Genomic DNA, 21,509 nt, shown 5'->3' with positions numbered 1-21,509 from the left:
TTTGAGTACGCGACGAACATTTTAATAAAGCGGCTCATTACGACGTTGAAACAACACGCCAAAGGGAGCAATTTCTCATTCTTTCGGAGCGCGTGCGGGAACTTGTAAGGAGATTCATTTGTGATGCTTTGTCGAGTGTGCCTTCGAATGCTGGTCGTTGGGCCGGAAAATTTGAATTGAAATCTTCTGGAGCTGAACAACGCGATTCAAAAAGCTGCGGATTACGCTTGTCTCTTGCGCCACTGCTCAGATGTTAATGTTGAACCCTCCACTGCTCACAATTTCAATTCGTTATCTTTTTCCTCATTAAATTCCATCTTTTAAGAGAAGCAAATTTTAATTCATCTTTAATTGAATTTAGCCAATATTGAAAACCACCCAAATGTACCTAAAACGAACATGGTCGTCAAGTGTCAAGAGGTAAATGGATATCAAAAGGGCTTTATAATGTATTAGTTTTTGTGCAATGTTCAAAGCAAATTGAAAATATATTTTACAGGCCCGAATTCAGTTGATGAAATGAAAACTTTCAAACTCTTATGATTGAATTGGACTTTTCCAGAATTGTGAAATCTTTTTAATTTTTTCATCAATTCACTCAAAGATGAATATATTCGTACAATGGATCTTTGCAAATTCTTCACGCTGGTTCAAAATGTTGAAAATATGGGGCAGAATTAGAGAGTTTTCATTAAAATTCAACGTTTTTTCTTGTGATTTATAATTGTGTCTCAAAACCTTGGTTTAAATTTAAATGCTTTTTTTTTCATTGTCTCAACAAACTTCGTTTGATTCTGGGACCTCATTACAGCGATCAACATTACATGACCTTGTAATGTTATTCTTAATATCAAGGTCATTGCGTCATTGGTGCTATAATGAGGGCCAAAACGTTGCAACTTTCACACTCCATTTGGGGAGCGCTGAGTTAAAAAAAAAATACAGGGAGCGAGAGATGAATTAGGCGCCGCCGCGCATTTGCATGTCAAAGGCAGAATTGGCAGCGGCTCGCCCACGCACGCCATTGTCTGTCTCTCTTTCTGGCCGTGGATGGGCGAGGGTCGTTCTCATCATTTAATTTTCAATAAATCATCCTTTGTGCGTCGGTTCGGCCTTAGTCAGCGCAGAGAGAGATTCGGGCTCTGAATTCATTAGGGGCGGAAATGATTGCTGCCGATACAGGCAATGAAGATTTATGGCGTTGCGCGGCGGCGGGACAAAGGCTTCGTCGGGGCCGCAAAATCGATACAATTAACCGTGTCGGTCCGAGCGCCGCGCGTCCTGAAAAATGGCACACAAAGGAAAGGACCAGCGCCCCGTGATTGATGGAGATTGGCCCTGGCAAAGGCGAGGCGAGGCGAGGTGCACGCAATTAGGCCCGAAAGGTGCGCGCGACGCCCCCATTTGTTTTGTGCGACCCGATATAAGCGCGGAACCCAGATAAATTAGGCCGGCTGGACACACTCGCACATTTCTTTCGTCTTTATTGCACCCGGAAAAAAGGTATAAAAAGGACACTCGTTTAATCTCATCGTCACTTCCTGAAACGTAGATTGATCAGTAACACTTCAATTAATTGAAAATTCGCCTCAATGATTAGAAAAAGATTTTTAATTAATTGGAAATATAATCACTTTTATTTCAAATAATTATTATTTAAAAAAAAAATTAATAATTTTAAATGTAATTTTTCCCTGCATTTTAGCATCGATTTGTTAATTGAATAATTAAGTTCCAAGGAGAAATCATTAGAAAAATTTAATTAATTTGTATTGAACTTTTTTTAATTTTAACGTTGTTTGTTATAGGAATTTTCTAAAATGATTTTTTTGAACAATTAACCTGATCAAAATTGATAAAAATTTCATCAAATTACGTTCACATCAAATCAATCAAGTTGACAAAATAAAATCAATAGGTAGGTCGATATCAAAATTTACTTTAAAAGTTTAGTAAATTTAATTACAGTCAAGGTACCATAATTTCCTCTTTAAGAATTTGGATTATAAGACTTTTTTATTTTTTTTAAGATTGAGGCTTTTATTTAAACATATTTGATTTTTATTAAAACACATTATTCTCATGTTTAGCCAGTTTTGTTCTTTAATACAATTTTTATACTCATCAAAGGTATTGTTTTTAATTCAACTCTCAGGAATGAATTTAACTTTTACAAGGCTTTTAGTACTTTAAAGGATGTACTGAAAGTTTTTCAATTTAATGCAAACGTTTGTACTTTTAATTGAAAAAGTTCTTTAAAAGATTCTTATTTGTATTAATTGGCAAAGCTTCAAGGAAAACATCAAAGAGCATTTTTTCTTTTCTTTTGCCTTGATATATGGATTCGTCAGCTCTAATGATAACGAAACGTTTCCTGTCGATTGCAATTTGGAATTAAAAGGCTGCAACTGCACACGCAAAGTTCTTGCGAAATTACTGCCGTGCAAAGTAACCGAGTTGGCGGAAAACTTCATTCCTAGCAGCATAATTTAATTGCTGCTGCGACGGGAGGTGCAAAGAACGACCAAATAATTATATAAGTTTTCACTCGACGGTGAGCGTCGCGCGATAAATTTCATTGCAGGGGCAAAAAGCGTCTTTCATGCGAGAGAGCGAGTGAAAATGGTGCAGTGCATGAAACTACGACTGCGCTTCAACTATTGTTCTTCTTTATGGCCAAACGACTCGTCGCCGTCTGAAGCAATAAAAATAACGAATCGCCGGCACTCGGTGGCTGAACTTGATTTTTCCGCTCCGGCTGCAAACAATTTTTCACTTTCATGCCTCATAAACCGTGGTGAATATGGACATGCACGGAAAACAGCCCCATTCCATTTTTATAAAAACTATGTTATGAATTATTGTAGGAAAATGCATTAATTTGTCAAACATCAAAGGAAATTAGCTTAAAAAAATGAATATTTTCAGGAAGTATAAAAATAATCATCATGAAAATGAGGAATAATATTTCAATATTGTTTTTTCAATTGGAAAAATATATGGACAAGATACCATTCATAAGAAACAATAAATAAAGATCAGAATTCAATGACAGGGAAAATAAACAAAGCCCGCAGAAATAAAACAATTGCCGCTTAAGAAACGAGAGAGATTATTTCACAGTATTTACAGCGACAGAAATTGTTTTGTTAACCTCTTCCTTAGGGATCTGATTCAATTACAAACACAAAAAAGAAAAAGGTTAAAGGGTAAATTTGTATTTTTTTCAATGCTTTTTATCTGTGAATTTTTTATTCCTCTCCTTTGCTTCGTAATTTATTTTAATGTGCGTAGCTTTCAACTATAATAATATAGAGCAATGTAACATTTAAAATTTCAAAAACACTATTTTATAATGTAAGCATTTTCTAAATTGGGGATAGAAAAAAAGGGCAGCCATTCAATCACTTTTTGTTGGAAAAGAGTAAAAACTACAAAAACAATAAAAGATGAACAACATTTTTAACTAAAATTTGAGGTATCAAAAATCAACTCCATTTGAGGAACTGAATTTTCTTAAAAATTTGAAGGCTTAGAATGATGGACTAAACATTTTCATGAAATTATTCTTTTTAGCTTTAATAAATCCTCACGTTTGTTCAAACTTTCAAAGATTGAAATTATAATCATGAATAACGAGTTCTGAGGTGTATAATAATTGTCAATGTTAGAGAAGATTTCAAAGCACGGATGCATGAAGTGCAGATTGGAGTGCAACTGTCGGCACCACAGCCCTCGCACAAAGCCGGTCTTTGGCGCGCTTCCTCATTACGAGAGATAACAGGCCTGGCTGGATCTCTTTTGAGGATAAATTGCAGCTGCGCGGAGATGGTCCCGCGCAATAAAGAACTTTCAAATTAATTTTTTCGCCGCAACCGTGCAGGTTGGCTAAAAAGTTTGCAACATCCTCACTGTCAGACTCTGAAGCAATAAAGCGAACGCGTTCAGCGCACGTAATATGTTAATTCGGCGGCGCCGACACCATGAAATATAAGCAGACGTGCGTGTTTGTTGTAGGGCAGAGGCGTGCGTAGGCTTGTTTTATGTGTTATATCGTCGCGCGCGCACTTAATAAACAACATTCTCTGCGGCCCATTTGTGCGACGAATTAGCGAGTTGTCCTTTGTGTCGCCGCTGAAAGCAAATTTGCGAGCCGTGAAAACCAATTTATGCTGAATTAAAATCGATTTTGATGAGGCCCATTGTTCTGCACTTAACGCGGCTTGTTCAGCCTCTGGAAAACGGTTTGTTTCAGACAAAATTCAAATTTATTGATATCAATAAATGGAAATGCATCTTATTTGCTTCATTAAAAAAATAGTGTCCCTTGAAAGAGGAAGATCATATTTTTGATAAAAACTTGGTTATATTTTCAATTTTAGTTTTCCTCTAGTTTTTTTGTAACATCGTAAAAAAATAAAAATAGATAATATTATTCTGAACTGCTGTTGTTTGAGAATTTTCCTAAAAATTACTCTAACATTTCCAGCATTCCACATAAAAAAGCTTTTGTTAAATTTCTCCTAATTTTATTGTCTTTCGAGAATTTATCAAGTTAATTTTGAAGCGCGCCATCAGGCAATTATAACTTATGGAGATTTAGTAGAAAACTTTAAAAATATATTGAAATTATACTTAAATTTTTTGTTTGCATATTATGTAGAGACGTTTTACAGGTTTTTGCAACGTTGAAAATGTTTCTTACACAGAATAATTCAGAAATGAATATAACATTTTTGGAAAGTGAATCATTCACCCCTGACATATTTCGCTTATCACAAAAGTTGGTTCCGCCATTTTTTGACTCGTGGTTTTGTAATCCAGCTGACAATGCGCATCCGACCATTGTGCAATCAACAATGGGATTTCCAAACGACTAAAACCCTGTTGAAAAGCGGAACCGACATGATTTAGGACCACATGCCATTTTGACCGTCGTGGTTGACGCGCCAATTCTCATATCTAACCAAACCGGAAGTGAATTATGGCATCAATAAATTTTTATTTTTCCAATACAAAATCTTTTTTTTAAATTAGCGTTTTTGATCAATATATTATTTTAAATTAATCTTGTTTTGTAATAATCGTAATAATTTAATCTTCATAAATAAATCTAGAAAAATTAAAATGACAACTCATATTTTTGTCTTTTTTATAATAAAATTTTCTTGAAGAATGTTTTTATTTTTCTCCAGACATCTCATATAAAACGAGCTTAATTCTAGTAGGGATGTGTGATTTTCTTGAAGGTGCCCAACAGCTGAAAATCTCTGTCCGGTTTGTATTTTTTAGAGCTTTCCAGTCGGCGAATGCTAAACTCAAAAGTTAATGCAAAAATAGAGCAGAGAGAAAGGACCTAAAATCGACCTCTTGTGCATGCTCACTCGGTCTTTTGCAGAATGGAAAGAGACAAAGCGAGTCCGATGCTACTTTTGCTCCGGCGAAAAGGGCGAACAAACAAAAAGCTCTTCCGCGCAAAGCCCTGCAGGACAAGCCCGTCTGTCCGTCCGAGCCACAAAGATATTAAATATGGCCGCGCGCACCAATTGAAAAGCAGGCCGGATTCTTCTCAACAAACTCGACTTGTTATGTGCGCGACAAAGAGGATTTGCTCGGGATAGAAAAGTTGTTGTGTCGCCGGATTGCTCTTTGAGTCGTTGTTGCCTCGCATGGCTTAAATTTTGAGTGTTGTCGTATTTTGCATCTCTGCCGGCCTCAATGCCAAGGAGAAAGAACTATCCAAAGAGAATCTCGTCCAGGGCTTTGCTTTAAATTTATTTTGAATGAAAATTAATTTCGCAAATTTTCAACCAATTTTTTCACACTTATCTGCCAAATTTCTTTAATTTGAAGTATCAAAACTATAAAATCAAATTAAATTATTTGATGCATGTTTTTCAGATTTATTAATAGAAATTTTGCAGATATTCTGATTCTTTATTTTTGCTGCTGAGGCTGCAGAGAGAAAATTGTCTCAACTCGTGTGTGAAACATTTCGCTCTCAATTCACTCGCTTTCTCTGCGGAAAAAATAACCTCTTTTCTCTGCATCGACGAAGAAAAGGTCCTCTTGATCGAAAAATTGGAGCCGATATAAACTCGAGAGTGCTCTCGAAGAAGAAAGTCGGTTTTGTGCGGCAGTTTCTTTTCTCGAGAGCGGCCGGTGCCAATTATCGGCGCAGATTTATCATTTCTCGATACGTCATTACCCGCGGCGGGCATCGATTTATCATTGTTGGCGGCACCTGAACCTTTATTGCAGTTATTACATTGTTGGATGGCGCTGGCCGACGAACAATGCCGATCGAAAGAGAGAGTTATGATGTGTGCTTTTCCAGAGAGAGGCGAAATGCATTCGATTTTCCTTCTCCAAGGCAAGAGGAATTGACGATTCTGAATTTTTATGGCCACATCGGTGTGCTTTTTTATATCTCCGGGTGTGGAACAAGTACGCACACGCCAAATGGTCGATGATCTACATATTTTCCCTCTCTATATTGAATGGAATGACTTAATTTTACGAGCTGCACCCGGTATTATGTAAAGAGACGGAGCGAATAATGAAAGTTCAGCGCCAAACGTACTCCATAAATCGACACAAGGGGAGAAAATTTAGAGCTCTGAATGCAATTCAACTCAACAGAAAAATATGATATCTCAAATTCTCCTTTCAAGAAAATAATATTCCTTCTACATGAAATGGAAACTCTTAAAATAATTTATTGGAAATTAAGTTATTAACATTTCGCAAAACTTATCTATTTCAAGGCTTTTTTCAAGAGAAGCAGTTTATTCAATGAATTTCTTCAATCTTGAAGAATAAGATGTATAAACAAATAGTCAATATTCTACATTTCACAGTTCCTTGTCCTTAATATATCTGATCTTCTTAATTTACTTGATCGTGTTTTAGACAAATTTTAAACAAAGCAGAATATAACAATCTTGGGGAAATATTTATTTATGTCTTTCATAAAATCGGACGTATTTATTTTATAAATAAAAAAATACACTTCTTAGATTTCTTATTGGTTGTTAACTTTGCAACGACTTCCTCCTTTCCATCGGAAATTAATCCCTGTGTCTGCTAACGTCAGAATCATTTCTTTTTTTTCATTTCCCTCCTTTCAAACAACCGGCATGTGATATAACTTCCGCTTTTCAAAGCCACACACCCTCATGGCATGACAAGAGTCGTGTTTCAAACGTCATAACACTTCCCTCCTCCCTTTCAAAATCCAGCCCGAACGTTGCATCAATTAAGCAAGCACCGCACGTTTAGCTCTGGCTCTCGTCAACTGGTGATTTTTGTGGTTTCAGTGGTTGGCGCCTGGCCGGCCGAGCTCGAGCAGACCAACCCCTGTTGGACCGACAAAGGGTGAGTACCATGTTTATTGCACTAGATGCAAAAGTTTGCACCAGTTCGCAACGTTGATATTGTGAGATGAAAAGTTACTTACTCCCCAGCAAAGTAAACAAGTCGTCATCGGTCGTAAAAAGAAAAAAAAACTCGTCGCAACCTTCGAATCAATGAATTCGCTCTGCTGATTTCATTCGACCTCTGCGTGGAATTTTTATATCGCATACTTTTCGCTTCACTCAGCGGCGTCTTTGTGGCTGCAGAAAAAACCGTTTGAACTCGATTCGTAATGAAAATAGTTGAGTAATTAATTTTCTCAAACATGCAGGAATGAGCAAAAAACTTTTGCGGGACTGATTTAATAAAAGTTAATCAATTAATTGAAAATTCTTCTTTAATATGGCAGTTTGTAACGCCACCACAAAACCATGAACTTGTAATTTGCTGGTGACCTGATTTGAAACTGACATTTAATGGAGAAATCCAGGAATCCGTAATTCGTCCGTATTTATTAAAGACCGGTGATTGTTTTTGAAATTTTTAATTCATCTGTCACAAAATGAGTTCTGACAAAGGAACTTTTCAGTTACTGACAAAAATTCAAAATATTGTAACTGAGTTTTGGAAAAAAAAATTGCTTACATTTTATAAAAAAAGGCTCCTTACTAGAGACTTTTTATGTTTTTTTTTTGCAGATTATTAATTCATTTAAAAAGATATTCACTTTTTTAAGATTTTTAAAAATTTTAGTTCTATACATTTTTGAATTTTATTTTCAATTGTCTAACACATTCTGAATCATAACGACTAAACTGATTTGAAAATTTTAGAAAACCCAAATTTAAAAACTTTTACAATAAGAATTGTTCTTTTTCGCGTCCCTAAACGTAAAACATTTTGTGTGTGTAGATGGTGAAGTGCCGCGAGTTTATAGTTTGACATTCTTCACGCGGCAGGAGGGCATGAAAAATTGAAATTACACCACAATATGCGATGCCGGAGAGATTACGAGCAGCCCAAGAATGTAATTTTGCTGCCGCTATAGCTGCATCGATCAGACCCGCTTCCCGGTTCATCAAAAAGCGCGGTGAATTATTCATGGCATATCCGATATGCCGATATATGCGAAGAGACATACATTTTAAGAGTCAAGTGCGGGCCTTATCTCTCGGCACGAACACATATGCACAGGCCAATTTCTCCACCAGGGCCACTTCTGTGTGCGCGAAACGATCGATATCTCCTAACAAATATTTTTGTAACTTTCTTTTTCAAATAATTCAAGAGAGAGGGTTGATTTCTCAGCGGATAAGTCAACGCAATTTCTTGTGGAAGTGAAATAAATTTAATTTAAATTCACTTAAAAGTTAATTTCGAAAATTAAAATCGTGAAGTAAATTATTTTCATTTTAGTGAAAAATTGAATATTTTTATGTTAAATTATGAGTAAAAGATTATATTAGACATTTAAACTAAAATAATCTTAATTAAAAAAAACTTAAAATTAAGAGCAAAAATCGTTTTATAATATATTATTGAATATATCATCATTTATTTATATATTTTTCATCTCCCCCCCCCCCCTTAAAAAAAGCAGCTTATTATTCTGATTTCAACGAATTTTTTTCCAAAATCATTCTCTCCCTGGTTTTAATTACTCCTCTGGTAATTAATAAATTAACGACGAAAATAAGCCTGTTTTGCATTACAATTTACCACGTTATTGTACCCGGTTTTAGCCCACGCATGAAATAAATGGACAATTCTAATTTAGCCGAGCGAGGCTGTTACGTTTACGACCACGCACCACTTTATATGAGCAAAAAAACTCATTAAATCTCCATTGTTAAATTAATATCTCATTCAGCGTTTTTTCCAACTTTTCCAGAGGTGTGAAGCAAAGCATTGTGAAAAATCCGTTTATATTCAAAACAAGAACACCAGCCAGAGGCATTTTTTTTTTATCAAAGCCGGCAGTTTTGCCTTTGAATCGTTGTTTACAGCGGTGCTTGTTATTTGTATCAGAACATGGGGTGTCGTGGCTCGTCTTCTCCGTTTCCATTTGTAATTTAATTAAAGACGAGTCGCTTATTTATTCTTTCTTTTTCAATCAATTCGAAACGAGAAACTCGCTCTCGGTCAACCGACGAGACAAACATAAATAATGGTGCTTTCCTTGTCTCTTGTCCACTCGAGCTGAGCCGACAGCGTTTGATGAATGAACAAACGGAATTGACGCCGAACTGGGCAAGTGGAAAAACATGATAAACACGCACTCGCGCACAGGAAAGGCCTTCTCGGCTATCTCTTTCCTCTTCCCTATAAGCTTGGAATTTATTTCTTCCTCTCCAAACCGAGCAAAGCGAAGCTCTGAAAATTGCAGCATTCAACGAATGTATTTTGTTTTCATTCACAATTTTTTCCTATAAAATAATTTAAAGGTTCAACTATTGAAGTAAAAATTTATGTTCCAACGAAAAAAAATGAAATTCTACTTAAAATAAACATAAATTTAAAACAAAAAATGTTAGTGAAACAAGCAGGTTGATCTCGAAAGTTAAAATCGAAATCAAGATAAGTCAATTAATTAAATTAAATATTTAGTTTCTTATTTTTCTTCAAATTAAAGGTGAAACTAAGTCACTGTAAAAAATGTAATATTTGGAAAATGGCTAGTCTATATACTTAAATTGAGCTTGAATCGCATTGGATCGATGAATGTATTTGCAAAGTGCCAATTTATTCTCCGGGAGCAAATTCGGCTTTGTGCAGCAAAAAAATGTAGTTTGACAGGCTTTCATTTTTTTTTCATTCGGTAAACACTCGACCCAAATAAGCCCTGCGAGGAAAAGAGAGAAAGAGGCTTGTTTTTTATTCTTTATGTGGTGGCCTCACCTGCGTCCGCCCTCTCAAACAAACTCATGCGTACATTTGGCATCGAGTGTGTTTCAAAGTGAATATTTTTATACATACGCAGCGAGATTTTGATGAGGAGCAAAGAGGGGTGGAGTTTCTTGCGAACCCTTCAAATGAAAAAAAGGAGGGCGGAAAACGGCAGCGAAGAAAAAAAGAGTGCCTGGTATATTTTTTCTTACTATCAAAGATTCAAAACAAACACTTTTCACAAACCAATATTTTATGAAGGTTTATTTAAGTTTTACCAAATAATTGTAAAATTGATCATACTTGAGAAAAATTCAGACGTTTTAACTGAAATTGCTAATTAGAGTTGGTACGAATTTCTACAGGTTTTATAAAAGAACTTTAATTTAAAAGATTTTTTAAGGAAAAAATTATTTCCTTTCCTCTGAAAATATCTTTCTTTTATGAAGATTAAAGGTATCAACAATGTTGTAGTAGAAGAAAGGAACTAATTTTAACCGTAATGTTATTTTATTTCCATAAATTTGAACAAAAATGTCTTTTAAAATAAGCTTTTTGCTGGAAAAGGATCTATATAAAATTTTGTCCATTATTTATCAAATGTGATTGTTAAAGTTGCCAAAATAAGCCGGAATGAAGATTGATTTAACAATAAAAAAGAATTTAATTAAAATACAGTTAAATTCGAAATCAAAATTTATTTGTTATTGAAAACAAACACAAATTTAGGACATAATTTTTATAAAAAGATCGCATCACTTTAACGCTGGTCGAATTTAAGTGGTTAACATCAAATGGCGGTGCGCCAACCCTTTCTGAGTCGGCGGACGGAAATTGATTTGGTGCTGGAAAATGAAATTACGCTCTCTCTATTGTTCTGCGTAAATTGGGTCCGGAGGCGGGTGGGCGTGCAAATTAAAGTGGCGCTGCAGCTGAATTATCAGGCAGTAAAATTGCGGACGGGGCTCACCTGCGCGACAAAAACCATGTTGCAGCGAAGCGCGGCGAAGCGCGGCGAAGAAAGTTTGTTTCTGCTCCGGCGTCCCCGAAGTGCAATAAAGGGACGCGGGCGCGCCCTTTTCTTTTAAAACTAATACAATTATAAGACGCACCTACTGAAACTCCGTCGAGCCTGCGAAGAAGCGACTCTGGAAAATCGCACAGCTTTTTATTCGGTCGTGCATCACCGGGCCCGCGCAAATTTAATACCTACATTGGCAAAACAAGTACCGCTCCGGCTCTTTTATTGCTTCGGGACGAGGAGGAGGAGGAGAGAGGCCGTTCGTCCGAACAAGCTCTTTTTGCCTGATGAAAAAAGTCCGAACACGACTCCAAGTTGTATTTCTGGAACGGAGAAAAGGTCTCTATTTTATATGAATAAAAGGTGACTTTTAGTATCAACTTTAAGACGCAGTCAGTTTTGAGCAAGAAAGTAAAAAGCTCCTCTAATTTTTTTAATTTGATTTTTAGAGTCGTGTTTTTACTGCAAAAGCATTTGAACCTCGGTGGGAGTCTATGTGAATTTATTCAGAACTGGAATATTGGCTTTTTTAAATTCAGTGACTAATTTGTAATCAGGATACAAACGTCCCTTGAGGTTCAAATTCATTTGGCGGGAAAAATGATCTCCTCGTTTCAAGCTTAGGATTTTAAGTTTTTCATCGCAATTTTGATGTTGCAAGTCATGAAAAATTGTATTTTTTTTTTGCATATTCATTGAATTTATTAAACCAGTAAATAGATAAAACATTTTTTTTGTAATTATAAAATAGTGGAGTAAATACTAAATAAAGGATATTTTTGTTTGTTCTAAAATAGATGGCACCACTGACTTTTAAAGAGTAAAGAAAATTTTCACCAGTCGCTGTTTTATTTTTATTTCTTCCCTTTTTACGTGTAATTAAAATCACCGGCTTTATCCAGGGAACAAGAACATTGCATTTGCCATCAGACACGTACAATTGCTACTTGTCTGCCATATAAAGAGTTCCGCCGAGCAGAAACGAACGAACCAATTTTATATATGAATTCTTTCTTTCGCCTTGTGCAGTTCCACTTGAACAACGAGCGAGGAGGGTGAAACGGTTAAGTTGGCTCAATAATTTGCCAGGCAAATCCCTTGTCTGCCGCAGCCGAGCATGATTTTGTTTAAGGTCGGACCAACTAACTTTTGCGGTGCGTGAGCATTTTACAATCGCGCACCAACCAAGTGTTTTGTTCTTTATACACGGGCTTTGTGAATATTAAATTTTGAAAAATGAGCCCGACTCGCATGTGTGAAACAAAGGGCGAGAGATAAAGAGAGGGAGATAAATTTAAGTGTATCATTGTGTGAAGTCAAATTCGATTAAATTAGGGACGGGAATTTTCACTGTGACAAATTTAATTTGCAAATAAAATTGTGGAGACTTTTTAAAATATGTTTTAAATTTCAAACTAGATATGCTTTTAATCTTTGTAAAAAGTTATCGGCAAGACCGAGAAGTTGTAAAAGGCCGGCTGGGCGAGCCAATTAATTTGGCCTAATTCTGGCTGTGCGGGCGGCGCGATTACAAGGGGCCGCGCGCGATTCAGGTGATGAAAGACGCACCCGGCCTGACCCACAAACTGCTCCTCCTCGGCAATAATTACTCTCGAGACAGTCGTGGCCTGGCCGGGCTGCAACTCGCGCGCAGTACATTAACGCGCGGCTCAACTGCATAGTTATGACGGCTTTATCGCTCGCCAGAGAATTTATTGACACAGACACATCGCGCCACTTACGTAATTCCCTGCCTCGACTGCAGGCCGGCCGCGCGACGAGAGTAATGAGGTGTGTGCGCGACTACAATCGCATCCAGGTACACACAAATCCTCCCAACGTCTGTCAAGTCGACACTGCATCACAGCTCAAGCTAATTAAGCTTGAATTAATCCCAACAGCTGTTCGTGTTAGTCAAATGCGAGTTCATATTCAAAGAGAATCAAATAAGAAAGTTCGTTTAGATGTGGAGTTAAATGCTAATTTTTGAATATTTTTTTATCGTTTAATTCATTAAAATTGAATAGTCACTCAGCTTTAAGTTAAGTTTGAAAATTTTACATCAGGGTTAAGTCAATTTTAAAGTTAAAAGTATGTTATTTAAAATTTAAGAAGTATTATTGAATTCATTTGACACTGATCTTCAAGAAGAATCTTGAAAAACCATTTCTTGAAGCTGACTTGCAGATATTTCAAAACTGTAAGCAAAGAGAAAAATTTTCATAAAAGATACTGAAAGTGTCAGAAAAAGATCCAAAATTTTATTAATTTGTTACTATTTTTATAAATTAAAAAGATATGAGGTTTATAAGTGTTGTTAATAATTGAAAACCTATAAAAATAAGCAATTGCTATTTTGATTATTTCATAAAAAAAAATCTTTGTCGCTTCAATCAGATCAGTTTGGCTTGTAAAATGAATTAATTTTTTACTCTTATTTTCTCAAAATTTGAATTTCCCATAAACAAAGCACATTTATGTGATGCTGGTCTGAAAATTTTCGCCCAATTGAGGGCGGAAATTGAGGCTGAAATTTCATGGGAATTGTGCGGTCGTCGCCGAGCTCAATTTCGGCGGCGCCGCATTTGAACCTCTCGAGCTCTTTCTCGTTTATCTGTCGCAATAACTCGTCTCGCGGCTCCACACAATTGCGAAAACTAAAAACAGCCGTTTCGGCGCGGGCACTGGCTCGGAAAACCTCGCGACTAATTCGCTGGCAAACGCGATTATTACGCTCGCCAAAACGGGGTCTCTTCATTATCCAACGGCGAGCGTAATTGCAGGTTTCTTTCTCTCTATTAAAAAGTAACAAATCAAACCGGCAAAACTTTTCTAACAAGACAAAAACAAGCCGTTCAATTACTCCACTTCTCTCGGCCAGACTCGATAAAAAAATAGATGAACTACTGCGCTTGACGCAGAGAAGAGGAGGAAGAAGAAGAAGAAGATTAGCTCGAGCTTTTTCCTCGACTGTCCGTCACCAGCTCAATTCCTTAATTGGCGCTGTCGGATCTCTTTGATGGATGGCAGAGTCGGTTTCACGTCAGCCATCCAATTGCTCGCCGGCCAAACGTATATAAATGGGCTCGATTCTGCCTCACAGTCAATCAATGCAAGTGTATTAAGGTGTCTAAAAACAATTTGTTCAGAAATATATTTTATTTACATTTAATTTCAACAATTTATATTAAAATAAATGAATTTATTATATTTAATAAATTCAAAGCCTCTAGTGTGCTTTTTCTTAATTATTTCGTAAAACCTGTTGTGGATCCTTTAAATTTCAATGGAAACTTGGAATTTTAATATCTATTTTGATATTAAAGTTTTTTTTTCAAACACCAGATTTGCTTAAATATTATAAACATTTCAATTCCAAACGAACAAAAATAAAAATATTTCTTTTATTTATCATTCAGGTCTTTCGATTTGGTGAAAACCAGCTGAAGTTTTACATTATTGAATTGCTTTTAATGCTCTTGATAAAAAAAATGACCGTGTTATTTGCTTAAAATGAATGAAATCACAGAAAATCTCTTTTTTTTTTATTTTATTTAAATTCTTCCCCGCACGCTACGCAATTTACTTATAAAATATGCAAATTAGTCGGGCGGGTGTGTCGCGTGTTTTTATCAGAGGGAAAATAAAATGTTATTACCGGCGTCGGAATCCATTTGAATTGGTAATCGGAATTCAACACTGCTCACGTTGGTTTTATTCGGTGCTAAAAGCTATGCCGGGCAAATGAGATTAACTAAGAATAAAAAAGGCGTATGATGGGGGCGATGATTATGACGATGAGCGGGATAATCGCGTTAAAAAACTTGGCAGCGCGGAAAGAGGGGCTGAATTAATTATTTTTCTCATTTAGCAGCTCAATTTAAACTTTTTTAATGGCGCGCAAAAAGTGTAAGAAGCCGAGCCGAGTCGAGGGTTCTTTCTCGCTGTAAATTGGTTCCTGCGCCCGGCAGATAGGAAAAGCCGAGGTGAAAAGAAGAAAAAAACACGAGTGATTTTCAGTGGCGCGACGAATGTTTCGCCTTTCAAGACGAGTCTTGTCCGTCCGTCTCGCAGGAGCACTATCAGCGCCAAATCTTCTTATCTCTCCTCCCTCTCGTCTCGGGGTGGATTTCGTGGCCCCACCGACAGAAAAGTGTGGGAAAAACGCCACGCTGCGTATTGGCAAATGATATTCCGGCTGTAGTTTGCGGCTCAGAAAAGATTTACAAATTCGTCTCCCATCACCTTTCTTTGTAATCTTTTCAATATTTCTGTTCGAAATTATTGGAAATCTAAATTGCTGAAAGAAAAAAAACTGAGCAGATACACACACAAAAATAAATTTACTATAACTAATTGTCCCAATTTATTATTGTTGTAAAATATGAATCACAATTTTCTTTGAAACGGAAGGTGAAACATTTTGGATGTTTTTCCTGGATTTTACAAAAGAAATTTTCCGACCCCCGCGTCAAATGACAAACGAGCATAATTTTCTTTATTAAAGACATTGCATCGAGTTCACATTCTTTCTTTTTTCCTCTCCTCGAGCGGCATCGATCGCAATTAATCTGGCGCGTCAATCAATAACCCATTTTTGCAAAGTGGTTTCGCTGCCGAAAAGATTGGGTGCTGCGGGGGAGGCTGCGGCACTTAATTGGCGAGTTGTGCTTGAAGAATTGGGTCGTGTGAGTGTGTTTGGTTGATTGCTGAGGCCGCCATTAAAGCCACTCGTGCGTCACGCTAACGAGATTAGCCTCGGCAAATTTTAAACACAAAGTATTAAAAGTTTTCGACGCGCGCCCCCGTGCGAAAGGCTCTGTTTGCCCAAGGGCTGAAGTTGCCGCGGACCGACTTGCGAAGATGAGAAGATTGAGAAGCTCGTGCAAAGTGTTGGCTCGAGAGCTTAAATCGGTCGAAATAGTTTTGGCAAGTTTCATTTTTTTATGGAAAACTAGTGTGGAAATTAAATATTTGAGCTTAAAAGCTAAATAATTTTAGAAATTTGAGAGTTAAAAAGAAGGTAATAAAGTATTGAGGCAAAATTAACTATTCTGTTAAAACAGACGTGATGGCAAATAATACATTTAATTTATTATAATATATCTAGAGATATAAATTCTGGCTAAATTTTTAAATTCGTTCATTCAAAAGTTTTAAACCTAAAATTAAGTTTTAATTCCTTGCTAATATACAAAATTTTTATAATGTTCCTAATAATCGGAATTGATTATTCACATTCCTGCAAAACCATTGCAGAAAAAGAATTACAAAGTCTGGAGTCAGAATTGAAATTGCCCAAAGTTAAATATTTTGTCATTTTCTTTTTAAATGCAACGAAAATTCAAAATTGTTGAAATTTGAAGAGTGAAAAGCAGTTTTATCTTGAAGAATCAAACAATTTTATTAAAAAATTCATTATCATTAAATTTACTCGAAGAAACACAGATAAATTTAAAATAAACGTATGTTCTGAAAAAACTTTCTTGTTTCGCTAGCAAGACGTGTTGTGCGTCGAGTGTAAATATGTTTCGAGACTGCTTCAAATCAACATCCAGAACGTCCCGCATCATTTCCTAATCCCAAGCCTGTTGTTCCCTTTCAGAGCGGAAATTAACGTGTTCGAGTTGTTCGCGACGATGGAACAAAGGCTCGCCGTGCTCTCGGGCGCGCTCGGCGAATCCATCGATCGGCGCGACCTGCCGCTGCTTGCATTGCAAATATTTACAGTTCGTAGCACCTCGGCCGAGTGCCATTTCGCGTGGAATTTGCCCATGCAGCCAGCCTGTGCAACCTCAAACGCATTATCTGGCGGTTTTTTGCGGCCTGACGCGGTCAACCGACAAGGACTGTGCGGGTTGGGTCAACATTAGGTGCTGATCTGAAGGGGTGAAAAGAGTTAAACAAATTCAAATTGAGAGATGTAATGAAGGAATAGTTGGAATTCAGCAAGATGCCTGTGAGAAAAAATTACAACTTACAACTTAAAAATATAAATCTTGAAAAAAAAAATCAAATTTCAAGCTTCGTTCTTCTTTTTTTTGTGCAAATATTTATAATTTGACCGAATTTAAAGTCAAATGTAAATAATAAAACTAATTATTAAATTTATAATTTATTTATTTGTTCTATTTATTCAGAGTTAAACTTTAATAAATAAGTTTTAAATCTTTACTTTTAGTTTGAGTTTCAAAGAGAATTATTTTCATTTAATTTAATGGAAATAGAAGATTTACTAAATAAATAAAAATTTTATTAACATTTTGAAATCTTTTTCTGCTCTATTTCACAATTTGATGAAAAATGCTGTATTTTCAAAAATGTACATGACATTTCGCTTGAATGGAGATGTGAAATAATTTGGGGCACCGTGTATTTTGTCTCTTTCTCTCTCTTTGTACGTGCGAATGTCTCTCTCTCTCTATACATGAAAGTGCAGCTCCATTTTCTCATTACACACTCGACGAAAGAGCCGCGCCGCCTTTGTCTGTCTCTTTTGCTCTTTCGGAAAAAGCATCTTTCACGAGGCGTGTGTGTTAAATTATAACACACAGGCTTCGTTCTTTCTTTATTTCTCTTTCGCCCTCGCACTGCACGTTCGAAGAAGCTTGAAAAAGAATAAGAAATGGAGCGACGAGATGAGGAAGCTAACAGGTTTCTTTCAGCGTGTTTCAGAGCAAAAGCAGCACTGCTATTTTCCCTCGCCCTTTTCCTTGCGAAAGAAATGCAGAAAGAAGCGGAGCGCCTGATTTATATCGGCATTGATTATTTCTTCTCTCCGCCTTCTTCGCACCGTTGCTTGCTTCTTTGATCGCGAAAATTGCTGTTTGCAAAATGGGACGTCGCCGTGAACGGAGACAAACAGATGAAACAGACATTTTCTTTGCTCGTCGATAAAGGGGCACGTGAGCTGCAAAACATGAACTGAAAAATCCTTTTTGGAAAATGACGGCCTAGTTTTAAGGCTATAAAATTTTGGGTGAATTGAGAAATCTTAAACTGATTGAAAATCATAGGCAGATGATTAAAATTGCATATTGGAATTTCATTTGTTTCACCAAAATAAAATGAATAATGTTGAGGAAAGTATTTATAATTTTCTGCAAAGTTTCAAGGAAAATGAGAAATGTTATTATTTAAACTGAATTACCTACAGAATGAATTTCATTAATCGTGTTGATTTTCTTTCCAAGGAAAGCACCAAAAATCCTTGTCTGATCCTGCTATTCATTCCCTTTTTATCATGAGAAATTTTCATTCATTAAACGCGACAAAAAGTAAGCCATGGTTTGACTTTGGTAGGAGGTTTATCAAAAAACAGCAGAGTCCGAACAACAAAGCAAAAAAGTCGAAACTCGCGCGACAGCAGATTAGCAATAAAAACGGGCAAACAACAAGGGCGTCGCTTTTATTTGAACTTGTTGCTTTTGGCGCGGCCGAAAAGTCGGTCGCGGTGATCGCAAAAAAATGCTCTGCAGCTTTAGATGGAGATTTGCCGAGGAGAAAAAAGTTGAAACAAGTCTCCGGGGAGAAATGATTGGAGCGTGATGGAGAGAAACTGCAATTCTGCACAAGAGCCGGATCGATTTGATTAAAGTAACGAGATTTTTATTGGAGGTTGCTTGAAAATGCACTCGTGCGAATTCTCACTCGAGTGGAAATTCTGCTCAGCCACGAGCAGAAATTTGCGTGAATTCGCGCGAGGCCGATTATTTTTCCGGGCACGCGCGCCCATTTTCATATTCATGAGAGAGAGGCAATAATTAACTCTGCGCCATATTTATTGGCTTCGGTTTTCCGTTTTCCCAGTAGCATTTTTTAACCTTTTGTTTCGCTCGACCAGGGGTTTTTATTTTTATTTATTTTTTACCTGCGGTGTTGTGCGGAAGGTGTTTAAAAAGCGGTCAGCTGGGGATTAGCATCCCGCGGTATTGTTCTCGCGCGGTTGTTTTGCGCCCCGCCGGCAATTATTCCCTTTTAATTAAAAAAAAAAAACGCGTGCGACTGGCCCAATTTGAAAAAAGCGATTTCACAGGCGGATTACTCATTCCAACGATTGCTTTATTTATTGGTGTGAAATTTGCTTTGCAGATTATATTGGCCGATGAACAGCTTTCACATGGGTAAATAAATGTATTTTCAACATAATATTCTAAAATTGTTTGGTTTTATAGAAATTAACAGAAAACCAATCAGAGGTTGGGATTAAATATCCGCATTTTGATCACATAGCACTGGGAATTATTATGATTGTTATTTAAATTTTTTTTTAATTTAAACTCCGATTTTCCTACATAAGTAGATTGTGAATTTAGTGAACTGTACTTTCTGCTAGTGTTTTTTTGGAAAGAGAGTTAAGAGTAAAATATAAATCTAGGCTAAGGAAAAGTCAAGTTTACATCACCAATTCGAGTTCTACATCGATTGTAAGGATCAAAATCGTGTCTGTTTTTTCATTGTTGCTTATTAGATTTTTCTAAAGTCAAAATTGCTCGTTTCTGTAACTTCTACAAAATGAAAATTTAATATAGAGTTTAATTAAATTTTGCTTTATTCATTCTTTTAGAGTGCTTAAATTTTACATCAGTTGAGAAATATTTCAAAAATTAATGGTAATTTCATGAATATTACATTTTTTTAAAGAATTAAGTATTTGGAGGTACATTTTTATTGTTTGAAATTTCTTGAGGTTTGCCCAAACTACCCCTTTCTCTTTTGTAACAATGGAGAATCGTGATGGAACAACAGACCCTTGGAAATAAACAAAAGTAGAAACAAAACCTGCTTATTTTTAGTCGCATTGAAATGGCCAAGCCGTGAAAGCAGCTTCTGTGTTGTTAGAAAACACAGTAAGCTCTCTTTGCCCAAAATTCCTCGCGTTTAGAGCTAAAAGCCGCACTTTCATAAAATTGAATTTGAACGTGGGCGGCCCGGCCAAAGTGGCTCGTCCGCAAGCAAGCAACATCTGCATGGGTTTATTTAACGCCCGCCGGGTTTCTTTCGCCGGCAGCAATGATGAAAAATTCGACCGTGGAGACGCGCCCAAAATGCCGAGTCTTGTTTTCTGGGCCACGCAAAATATTAGAACGGGGAATTGGACGCAGCTCCACGAACTAAGCCGCTTTTGCTTTCTCCTTTTTCCGCGCCGGCCGGGGAATTGCGATCCGGCCAATGGACAGTTTTCCTGGCATGGGAATGCGCTGCATTCCGACCGCAATCCCTGCCCCTGCCTTCAACACCTTCTTTGTCAAATCGGATTGGAATTCTTCCCTTTTTCAAGTCGCACCGCAGATTTGAACCAGAAAACTTGCTTGTTTCGCCTCGGCTGGCTGCTTCTGAAGCGGTTCTCAAGAGGCTCCTCTCTCACCTTTGCACTCTCTCAGCTTTCAAAGGCTTTCGATCGAGACCCTCCGATAAAATTCTTGCTAGGCCCCATTTGTTCTGCTACATAATTGATTCAATAACAAAATCTTCAAACGTACAAAAAGGGAATTCTGCGAATTGAGTTTAAAGATCAAATTCAAATTAATGAAGATAAAAAAAAAAAATGAAAATGTTTTTAGCTCAAAATATTATAATAAAAAAACAGGGAATATAGTATTTTTGGGAATATATTCCAAACAAGCTCAAAAAACCTTTTGTTAGTTAAAATGAGCTTCTGCAATCACTGAAAATACCATATTTTGATGGTTTTCATTAAAAATGACAAAACTTTTATGCAAATAACAACCTTTTCTAGGTTTTATTCTATTTATCACCTATTTTGAGACATATGGTTTCACCAAAATTCGCAATTTTTTTTAAAATAAATAGGCTGTATGAAAAATAAAAATATTTTACTTCACATCAGTTTAAATCACAAAATTATGCCATTTTTTGAACGCACAAAAAATCTGTGCCTAATAAGCTCAGCAGATGTGGGTTTATCTGCCTCACTTCTGCATGATGCAGCTGAAATGCGGCAGTTAGGCTTTTCACCGCTGCTGCCTGCAAAAGTGCGGCAGATAAACCCACATCTGCTGAGCTTATTAGGCACCGAGTTTTTGTGTGTCAAAATCATGTTTTTAACATTTATTTGCAGTGGAAAAAAGAACCATTTTTTTTTTTTTAATTTAAAGTTTTTTTTTAATATTCTGCTTTCTGATCTGAAGTTGAGTAAAAATTTATATAATGTTTCTTTTTGAATGGAGTCTGGTGCCAATCTTTGGAATAAAAGACATGGTCGCATTGCCTCAGTTGTGATCTC

General features: G+C 36.5%; 1 protein-coding gene across 1 annotated transcript in view; it reads left to right on the top strand.

The window, feature by feature from the left end:
- LOC132193818 (uncharacterized) overlaps positions 1–21,509 on the top strand; it is a 114,919-nt gene that overhangs the window by 39,475 nt on the left and 53,935 nt on the right. The window contains exon 5 of the mRNA XM_059614722.1: positions 7,320–7,377. Within this exon, the coding sequence (XP_059470705.1) occupies positions 7,320–7,377 (58 nt within the window). The remainder of the gene's footprint in view (positions 1–7,319; positions 7,378–21,509) is intronic.

This window comes from Neocloeon triangulifer, unplaced genomic scaffold (assembly GCF_031216515.1).
Source record: "Neocloeon triangulifer isolate White Clay Creek 2 clone unplaced genomic scaffold, ASM3121651v1 ptg000005l, whole genome shotgun sequence".
In the NCBI taxonomy this organism is placed as follows: domain Eukaryota; kingdom Metazoa; phylum Arthropoda; class Insecta; order Ephemeroptera; family Baetidae; genus Neocloeon; species Neocloeon triangulifer.
This window is presented reverse-complemented; position numbering and strand designations above follow the sequence as displayed.